Source organism: Loxodonta africana, chromosome 7 (genome assembly GCF_030014295.1).
Source record: "Loxodonta africana isolate mLoxAfr1 chromosome 7, mLoxAfr1.hap2, whole genome shotgun sequence".
NCBI classification, from domain to species: Eukaryota; Metazoa; Chordata; class Mammalia; order Proboscidea; family Elephantidae; genus Loxodonta; species Loxodonta africana.
In genome coordinates, this window is record NC_087348.1 from 29,282,672 (window position 1) to 29,293,966 (window position 11,295).

Sequence of the window (11,295 nt, forward strand, 5' to 3'; positions counted from 1 at the left end):
AGTACCTTTTGCAGTGGCCTTTAGAGAAGGTCCAGGCCCTTCACACTCAACTTCCATTCTTGAAGTTCACATACAGTTGTCAATAGTACCACATTACCACATCTAATCCCCGGAGTGAGAGCAAGAAAAAACCTGCAGTTTGATTCTCAGGCTGGAAGGTGCAATGTAAACCATGAACCACTGATCCTGAGGACATCTGCTGATATTATTGCTGCAGGTTAAGGAAGAATGGAGGAATCCCTTGGGGACACAAACAGTGAAGCTCTCAGCTACTAACTGAAAGGTTGGAAGTTTGAACCAACCCAGAAGTGCCTTGGAAGACAGGCCTGGCCATCGGCTTCTGAAATGTCATGGCTTTGAAAATTTATGCAGCGGTTCTACTCTGCATACATGGGGTCACCATGAGCCAGAATCAATTTGAAGACAACTAGTAATAGCAACAGCAATGAAGAATGAAGGGCCTGAGATGGTTTTTATGTCAAACGAGCCCTGTCCCTGATTTCTTATTTCAGACAAGGCCAAATGATAAGAGGTGCAGACATATTTCATGTAAAGTGAATGTGCTAAAACAAAATTAAAGGATACATGTTCTACTTGTATATGAAAGGACACAATTTATATCAGTTTTGCCAGGGAAGCACTGATGTATTTATTCAATAAGTATTTTTGATGGACATTTTGGAGCCTAGTATTGAGAACAGCTATGCAGAAATAATGGTGAACAAGACAGAAGGATCTTGCCTTTGTGAAACTTTAAATCTATTGCAGCAGATTTACCCATATGGATTATCTACGGCTACGTGTTATGATGCAACATTTCCAGGGGCCATGCTAATAGATAGGAAGGTTACAAATAAGACTAGTTTTGATTCATGAAAACTTCCTTCTGGCTGAGCAACTGTATTTATTAACCCAAATCCACTGCCATCAAGTTGATTCCGACTGATGGCAACTCCGTACAGTTTCCAAGGCTATAAATCTCTATGGAAGCCAACTGCCACATCTTTCTCCTGCATAACCACTGGTGGTTTCCAACAACTGACCTTTCAATTATCAGCCGATTGCTTTAACCACTGTGTCACCAGGGCTCCATATATTTATTAGACTCATTTTTTAAAAATTGACTTCTAATGAGGGTATGTTGAATTGGTGTTAGAGGCTATGCTGCTATAACCCATGATATCTCACTCAGACATACTCATGGGCACAGAATAGAGGAGCCCCTTCTGCATAATAGCAAAGTTAAACCATTACTACTGTTTCTTACTCTGGAGAGAAGAATAAGACCAATAGTAAAAGCTCCCTACACACAGTTGGAGCCCTGGTGATGCAATGGTTAAAGCCATCGACTGCTAGCCCAAAGGTCTGCCTTCCAAAACCACCAGCTGATCCACAAAAAAAAATGTAGCAGTCAGTTTCTGCAGAGATTTACAGCCTTGGAAACCCTGTGGGGTACCTGTGAGTTAGAATCAACTTAATCAAGGTTTTTTTTTTGTTTTTTAATACTCAGCTTAGGCTCAAAGATCATTAATAATAATAATAATAATAAAAACTTACAAGAGTGTATTGGTGAAACTGCAGGCCCTTATGTCCAAGTCCTTCAACTTTAGCTCTGAGAATCTTTACATAAATACTCTGGTTTGAAAATGCAGTTTCACCCAGAACATAATTTAATGCTCATTGTTTTTTTCAGGGCCTCTTTCACATCCTTATTCCTCAGGCTATAGATCAGTGGGTTTAACATAGGGATCACGACTGTGTAGAAGACAGAGGCTATTTTGTCAGTGTCCGTTGAGTAACTTGAACTTGGTCGGAAATACATGAACAGGAGTGTACCATGGAATATGGCCACAGCAGTTAAGTGGGAGGCACATGTGGAAAAGGCTTTGCGTCTCCCCTCAGTTGAGTTCATTCTAAGGATGGTAGTTATGATAGAGCTATAGGAGAGAAGAACGGTTACGATGCTGCACCCCACAACACAACCAATAAAAGTGAACATCACTATCTCATTGATGGATGTATCTGAGCAGAAGAGGGCTAGCAAAGGTGGGATGTCACAGAAAAAGTGATTGATAACATTGGACTTGCAGAAGGACAGTCGAAATGTGAAGCAAGTGTGGAATGCTGAATCCACCAGCCCCACAATGTAAACACCAGCCACTAGCTGGGTATAGATCCTCTTGGACATGACAATTATATAAGGAAGTGGATTACAAATGGCTACATAACGGTCATAGGCCATGGCAGCCGAAATGAGACATTCCACATCAGCAAAGGTCCCCCAAAAATACATCTGAGTGGCACATAAGTTATATGAAATCCTCCTTTGCTCAGATAAGAAATCAGCCAGCATCTTGGGAGAGACAGTGGAGGAGTAGCAGACATCACAGAAAGACAGATTGCTCAGGAAGTAATACATGGGTGTGTGAAGTCTGGAGTCTATCTTGATCAGTAGGATCATCCCTAGATTTGCAATCATGGTTATGCCATAAACCAGGAGGAAGAGCACAAAGAGCCCCTGTTGCACACCCTTTCTGTCAAAAAACCCTAAGAATATGAAGTCAGTAAAGAAAGTGTGGTTCTCAGTGGCCGTCACTTAGATTTATGAAACCCCTGAAAGAAGGAAATGGAAGCGAAAGGTTAGCATCATCTTACTGTCTTCACAGTTTAACCTCGGGTCATTTCTCAGTTTTGGTAATTAAAAATAAGTAAAGAAAGAATACTAGGATTGCTCGAAGTGAATTGACCCAACTGGAAATATACCCATAGATATACAAATCTACTAAATAATAATGGCAATACTGCCTTTTACATTTTTATACCTCTGTACAGAATTTGCATGGTCCTTGGGTGGCATAAAGGGCTAAGTACTGTACTATTAACTTAGGGTTGGAACCTTGGGAGAAAGGCCTGGCAATCTGCTTCCATAAAGTTTACAGCCAAGAAAACCCTATGGAACACAGTTCTACTCTATAACACTTGGAGTCACTATGAGTCAGACTGACTCAACAGCAACGGCTTGGTTTGGTTTTATACAGAGTTTGCAGGACACTATCATTCTAATTAAATCATGTTATTTCCACACACCTACGTAGTATTCATGATATTCTTACTATTTTTATTGTGTGGATTAAGAAATTGATAATTTGAGAATTTAGGGTCATGATTCTTACAATTAATTGGTCCAGCTAATCCACATCATCTGATAAGAAGCTCTTTTTTTCCCCAATTTTGTAGCTGGACTTAGTAATAGGGAAGCATATTTAAGTAAGCAGTTCAGGTATTTAATATAGTCCTTTATTTTTTCACTCAGATCATCACTGATTGTAGAGCAGATAGAGCTGTAGTAGGTTTTGGATAAAACATTCCCCTTTTTATCCCATTAACCCCTCAGGTCCTATCCAGACTCAACAAACAAAACTGCATCCCATTGTCCATGCAATAGACATAGTCTGTGAATCAGGACCTGCCAGAGTAGAACAGGTAGTGGTTTCTAGAAAAGGGGGGTTGAAAGATCTTCATGAGCAATAAAAAAAAAAACAAAAAAACTCTTTGCTGTCAAGTTGATTTCAATTCATAGCAACCCTGTAGGACAGAGTAGAACTGCCCCATAGAGTTTCCAAAGAGAGGCTGGTGGATTCAAACTGCCGACCTTTTGGTTAGCAGCCATAGCTTTTAACCATTGCACTACCAGGGTCCCCATGAGCAATAGGCTGAAGTGAATAGACAGACAAAGATATGCCAGGGCTAACTATGCTCCCTTCAGCAAATTTCTGTTGCTCAAGGGACATATGAAGAGCATTTTGAAACTAATCGTAAGGGTGCTGTTAACACAAGTGGTAGAGAAGCCCGAAAGGGAGTATGGTTTCCTGTGTTGTCCCTCTAAAGTAACCTGCAAGAACTAATGATCTCTATTCACAAACAGATTATATGTGTAAGACCTGTGATAGTAATACATGTTCGATCAACTCTCATAACCTCAAAGTCATGTCTGATTTGTGTTCTCCTTCTCAATTTCCAGATCTTATAATATTGTGTTGTTCTTTCTCTTCAATACCTTTGAAATCCGCTTGCCCTTGGTTAAGAAGATGTTGTGGAACTTGGGAGGACAATTGAATTTTGGGTCCTACTGTTATGTTTTACTGAAATCAATTTTATCATAAATCATATCATACATGTACCTCCTGCTCTGTGAGGATTAAAAAAAAAATGGAATGAAGGTAGATTGAAAAAAGGGGGGATTGTGAAAGGGATGATATCTGAATAATGACCTAGTGATCAAAGTACAGGTCTCGAAAAAGAGACAGAAAGGGCCACATGAATCAGAGATTACATTAGCCTGAGACCAGAAGTACTAGATGGTGCCCGGCTACAATTGATGACTCCCCTGACAGGGAACACAACAGAGAATCCCTGATGGAACAGGACAGCAGTGGGATGCAGACCTCAAATTCTCATAAAAAAACAGTCTGAATAGTCTGACTGAGACTAGAGGGACCCCAGAGGTCATGGTCACCAGATCTTCTGTTGGTCCAAGACAGGAACCATCCCCCAAACCAACTCTTCAGACAGGGACTGGACTAGACTATCGGATAGAAAATGATGCTGATGAGGAGTGAGCTTCTTGGCTCAAGTGGACACATGAGACTATGTGGGCAGCTCCTGTCTGGAGGGGAAATGAGAAGGCAGAGGGGGACAGAAGCTGGCTGAACGGACACGGGGAATACAGGGTGGAGAGAAGGAGTTTGCTGTCTCATTAGGGGAAAAACAACTAGAAGTACATAGCAAGGTGTGTACCAATTTTTGTATGAAAGACTGACTTGGTTTGTAAACTTTCACTTAAAGCACAATAAAAAACAAAACAAACAAACAAAAACAAAGTGTAGGTCTCCAAAACCTTGACATGAACTCATTTAAATATCTATCCCTGTAGACACATCTTTAGAAACGTTTTCCTTCCCAGGGAAGGAACATTTTTAAAATGCAGAAAATTTAATTAAGAGATAGAAAATAGTAGTAATAATAAAAACAATTCTGACCACCACTCCAATTACTTCTTGCATTTAGTCGTATGCTCTGTTATCTAGGGATGTTAATATATTTAATTAAAATAAAATTTTATGTGAAGAGCCATAACCTCCCCTGGTTTTATAAACATAATTTTAGTGGCAAGAGAAAAAAGAAATATAAAAAGTTAATTAAAAAACAATTAACAACAACAACAGTAAATACTAGTACCTGATCTAGAGCTAGTAACTTATTTCTTAGATGCAGGTGTCTCTGTGTGGACCTTCAGTGTTGTCTTTTGATGACCGAGATTATGTAACTAATTTTGTGTCTGGTCCCTGGGTGTTCAAAAGTTTGTCTCACAGGAATACGTGACTGATATAATTACATGATTTATCACCTGTTATTTCATACAGGTTGGGTGGTTAAAAATAAATCCAACTTATTCCCCATTATTGTTTGTTTTCGATCTACTTTGACATCCACTATTATACTTGATAAAATAATACTTAAACGATCTCTAGTCAACCATCATTCATTATTTCTTGCTCACCACTCCCTATGTAAGCATTATGTTTTAATTTCGTGATATACACTACAAACTTGCACATACCCAAACACTGCACACACACATACCCCAACACTCTCCCTTTAAAATAAAATGCACAAAATAATTGTTTAAAGACAGAAAAAACTAATCAAAATCTCACTACCTGGGGATAACCATGTTTTGTTGTAGGATCTACCATATTAAAATAAATAAATAAATAAACAAAAATGACTTCAGAATGAACCCACTTTGTGTGTAAATAAGTATTATGAATAATAGTGCATTCCTTTTTATTTATATACATTGATTTACATAATCTATCCTGTGGCAATGATCATTTGGTATGTAAACAATCTTCATTAAAAAAAAATGTTTGAATGGAATTCAAAACACCAAATTAAAGCATCACATACATACAAGATAAAAAGATTTGAGCAGAATTTAAAGCTGTAACTAAACAGCTTCCCTGGTGTCATGAGTACTATACCCTTAACATACTATGTAAGTAACTGTCTCCTTATAAACGTCAGAGAACAGTTGTCTGGCAGTGAAGTACAGCTGTAATGAGATAAGTTCAGTGCAGGATACTGGCCCCAAAGTGAACCAGAGTCATTTAGCCTCCCTGGTGCTGGAAATAAAGACTAGCAGAGCTTGTCAGTTTATAAGAACGTTACTGTTCGTATCCAGGTTGCAAATTTTTAGTAACATAAAGGATCATTATTTACTGAAATAGTCTATGAAAGTTGTGCAATTGACTAATTTTACAAACATAATGTGAAAACTAACTGTGTGCAAGAAATTGCTAGAGATGTAAAAGATAATAATGATATTCTGTTGTTCACAATCTCATAATGAATATACTATGTAATACCAACTAAGGTATAATAAGCATATAAAAATTCTCAAGTAATAAATTGTACAGCAAATGGATTTTCAGAAATGTCGCTGAAGTGAGAACACAGATCAAAAAACACAAAATTATCTGCTTTTTGGAGACTGTCCATGGGCCCCATAAAAAAATGATATCCAATATAGTAGATTTGTTTTGTATGTTTTTGAATTATTTAGAAGTGAAATCATACAGTGTTTGCACTTTTATTTCTGGTTTATTTCGTTCATCAATATGATTCTGAGATTTCTCCATGTTGTGATTGGCAGTAGTTCATTCATCCTCACTTCTGAGTAATATTTTAATGTACAAACATGTTGTTTTTCTTGTTATTAGGTGCTGTCGAGTCGGTTCCAACTCATAACGACCCTATGCACAACAGAACGAAACACTGCCCGGCCCTACGCCATCCTTACAATCGTTGGTCTGCTTGAGCTCATTGTTGCAGCCACTGTCAATCGACCTTGTTGAGGGTCTTCCTCTTTTCCGCTGACCCTGTACTCTGCCAAGCATTATGTCCTTCTCCAGGGACTCATCTCTCTTGACAACATCTCCAAAGTATGTAAGACGCAGTCTCTCCATCCTTGCCTCTAAGGAGCATTCTGGCCACACTTCTTCCAAGACAGGTTTGTTTGTTCTTTTGGCAGTCCATGGTATATTCAATATTCTTCATCAGCACCACAATTCAAAGACATCAACTCTTCTTCGGTCTTCCTTACTCATTCTCCAGCTTTCACATGCATATGATGTGATTGAAAATACCATGGCTTGGGTCAGGCACAACTTAGTCTTCAGGGTGACATCTTTGCTCTTCAGCACTTTGAAGAGGCCCTTTGCAACAGATTTATCCAATGCAATGTGTCTTTTGATTTCTTGACTGCTGCTTCCATGGCTGTTGATTGTGGATCCAAGTAAAATGAAATCCTTGACAACTTCAGTCTTTCCTCCGTTTATCATGATGTTTTTCATTGGTCCAGTTGTGAGGATTTTTGTTTTCTTTATGTTGAAGTGTAATCCATACTGAAGGCTGTGGTCTTTGATCTTCATTAGTAAGTGCTTCAAGTGCTCTTCACTTTCAGCAAGCAAGGTTGTGTCACCTGCATAACACAGGTTGTTAACGAGTCTTCCTCCAATCCTGATGCCCCTTTCTTCTTCATACAGACCAGCTTCTCGTATTATTTGTTCAGCATACAGATTAAATAGGTATGGTGAAAGAGTACAACCTTGACGCACACCTTTCCTGACTTTAAACCAATCAGTATCCCCTTGTTCTGTCCGAACAACTGCCTCTTGATCTATGTAAAGGTTCCTCATGAGCACAATTAAGTGCTCTGGAATTCCAGTTCTTCCCAGTGTTATCCATAGTTTGTTATGATCCACACAGTCGAATGCCTTTGCATAGTCAGTAAAACACAGGTAAACATCCTTCTGGTATTCTCTGCTTTCAGCCAGGATCCATCTGCCATCAGCAATGGTATCCCTGGTTCCACATCCTCTCCTGAAATTGGCCTGAATTTCTGGCACTTACCTGTCGACATACTGCTGCAGCCGTTTTTGAATGATTTCAGCAAAATGTTGCTTGCGTGTGATATTAATGATATTGTTCTATAATTTCCACATTCAGTTGGATCACCTTTCTTGGGAATAGGCATAAATATGGATCTCTTCCAGTCAGTTGGCCAGGAAGCTGTCTTCCATATTTCTTGGCATGGACGAGTGAGTACCTCCAGCACTGCATCTGTTTGTTGAAACATCTCAATTGATATTCCATCCATTCCTGGAGCCTTGTTTTTTGCCAATGCCTTCAGAGCATCTTGGACTTCTTCCTTCAGTACCATCGGTTCCTGATCATATGCCACCTCTTGAAATGGTTGAATATTGACTAATTCTTTTTGGTATAATGACTCTGTGTATTCCTTCCATCTTCTTTTGAAGTTTCCTGCATCGTTTAATATTTTCCTCATAGAATCCTTCACTATTGCAACTCGAGGCTTGAATTTTTTCTTCAGTTCTTTCAGCTTGAGAAACACCGAGCGTATTTTTCCCTTTTGGTTTTCCATCTCCAGCTCTTTGCACATGTCATTAGAATACTTTACTTTGTCTTCTCGAGAGTTCCTTTGAAATCTTCTATTCTGTTCTCTTACTTCATCAATTCTTCCTTTTGCTTTAACTGCTCGATGCTCAAGAGCAAGTTTCAGAGTCTCCTCTGACATCCATCTTGGTCTTTTCTTTCTTTCCTGTCTTTTCAGAGACCTCTTGTTTTCTTCATGGATGGTGTCCCTGATGTCATTTCACAACTCATCTGGTCTTTGGTCACTAGTGTTCAATGCATCAAATCTATTCTTGAGATGGTCTCTAAATTCATGTGGGATATACTCAAGGTCATATTTTGGCTGTCGTGGACTTGTTCTGATTTTCTTCAGTTTCAGCTTGAACTTGCATATGGGCAATTGATGGTCTGTTTCACAGTCAGCCCCTGGCCTTGTTCTGACTGATGATATTGAGTTTTTCTATCGTCTCTTTCCACAGATGTAGTCAATTTGATTTCTGTGTGTTCCACCTGACAAGGTCCATGTGTATAGTCGCCGTTTATGTTGGTGAAAGAAGGTATTTGCAACGAAGAAGTCGTTGGTCTTGCAAAATTCTATCATTCGATTTCTGGCATTGTTTCTATCACCAAGGCCATATTTTTCAACTACTGATCCTTCTTCTTTGTTTTCAACTTTCACATTCCAATCACCAGTAATTATCATTGCATCTTGATTTCATGTTCGATCAATTTCAGACTGCAGCAGCTGATAAAAATCTTCTATTTCTTCATCTTTGGCCCTAGTGGTTGGTGCGTAAATTTGAATAATAGTCATATTAACTGGTCTTCCTTGTAGGTGTATGGTATTATCCTATCACTGACAGCATTGCACTTCAGGAGGGATCTTGAAATGTTCTTTTCAATGATGAATGCAACACCATTCCTCTTCAAGTTGTCATTCCCAACAGAGTAGGCTATATGATTGTCTGATTCAAAGCAGCCAATACCAGTCTATTTCAGCTTTAATGTCTAGGATATCGATGTTTATGCATTCCATTTCATTTTTGATGATCTCCAATTTTCCTAGACTCATACTTCATACATTCCAGGTTCTGATTATTAATCAATGTTTGCAGCTGTTTCTTCTCATTTTGAGTTGTCCCACATCAGCAAATGAAGGTTCCGAAAGCTTTACTCCATCCACGTCATTAAGGTCAACTCTTCTTTGAGGCGGCAGCTCTTCCCCAGTCATCTTTTGAGTGCCTTCCAACCTGGGGGGCTCATCTTCCAGCACACTATCAGACGATGTTCCATTGCTATTCATAAGGTTTTCACTGGCTAATGCTTTTCAGAAGTAGACTGTCAGGTACTTCTTCCTAGTCTGTTAGTCTGGAAGTTCAGCTGAAACCTGTCCTCCATGGGTGACCCTGCTGGTATCTGAATACCGGTGGCATAGCTTCCAGCATCACAGCAACACAAAAGCCCCCCACAGTACAACAAACTGACAAACACGTAGGGGAATGTATAAACATACCATATGTTATTTTTCTAATCCAGTTCAGAGGTAAGCAACCTATGACCTATAAGGTTTAGTTGATCCCCTCATTCATTTATGTATCATTGCGTATGGATGATTTTATCAATACAACAGCAAATGTGAATGGCTATAACACCAAGTTTATGGTCTCCAAAACCTAAAAAAAACTACCTGGCCAACTGACTGGAAAAGAAGCATATTTATGCCCTGTCATGGATTGAATTGTGTGCCCCTAAAATATGTGTCAACTTGGTTAGGCCATGATTCTCAGTATTGTGTGGTTGTCTTCCATTTCATGATTTTTAAATCATAATCGCTGCCTGTGGTTAAAGAGGATTAGGGCGGAATGTCACACCCATACTCAGGTCACATCCCTGATCCAATATAAAGGGAGTTTTCCTGGGGTGTGGCCTGCACCACCTTTTATCTTACAAGAGATAAAAGGAAAGGAAAGCAAGCAGAGAATTGGGGACCTAATACCACCAAGACAGCAGTGACGGGAGCAGAGCACACTCTTTGAATTTTGGTCCCTGTTCAGAGAAGCTCCTAGTCCAGGCAAAGGTTGGTGCAATGAACTTCCTCCAGAGCTGGCAGAGAAAGAAAGACTTCCCCTGGAGCTAACACCCTGAATTTGGACTTCTCGCCTACTACCCAGTGCTGTCGACTCAATTCAGACTCATAGCGACCCTACAGAACAGAGTAGAACTGCCCCATAGAGTTTCCAAGGAGCGCCTGGTGGATTCGATAGATGTTGTGAAAATAAATTTCTCTTTGTTAAAGTCACCCACTTGTGGTATTTCTGTTATATCAGCACTAGGTGACCAAAACACACCTATTCCCAAGAAAGGCAATCCCACCAGATACGAAATTTCTGAGCAGTATTGTTAATATCACACACAAGTAAAATTTTGCTGAAGATCATTCAAAAGTGGCTGTAGCAGTATACCAACAAGGAACTGCCAGGAATTCAATCCAGATTCAGAGGATGAAGTGGAATAAGGGAGATCACTGCTGATGTCAGATGGACCCCAGTTGAAAGCAGAGAATACCAAAATGATACTTACCTGTGTTTTATTGACTATGCAAATGAATTTGACTGTGTGGATCATAATAAATTATAGATAACATTGTGAAGAATGGGAATTCCAGAACACTTAATTGTGCTCATGAGGAACCTGTACACAGATCAAGAGGCAGTCATTCAAACAGAGCAAAAGGATACTGCATGGTATGAAGTCAGGAAAGGTGTGCATCAGGGTTGTAACCTTTCACCATACCTATTA

The 11,295-nt window shown here is 39.4% G+C and overlaps 1 protein-coding gene across 1 annotated transcript; it reads right to left on the reverse strand.

Moving 5' to 3' along the window:
• Positions 1-1,654: 1,654 nt before the first annotated feature.
• LOC100670979 (olfactory receptor-like protein OLF2) lies at positions 1,655-2,544 on the reverse strand. The gene has a single exon (XM_064289387.1). The coding sequence runs from the start codon at positions 2,477-2,479 to the stop codon at positions 1,655-1,657; it is 825 nt and encodes a 274-aa protein (XP_064145457.1). The 5' UTR covers positions 2,480-2,544.
• Between the last annotated feature and the right edge of the window lie 8,751 nt (positions 2,545-11,295).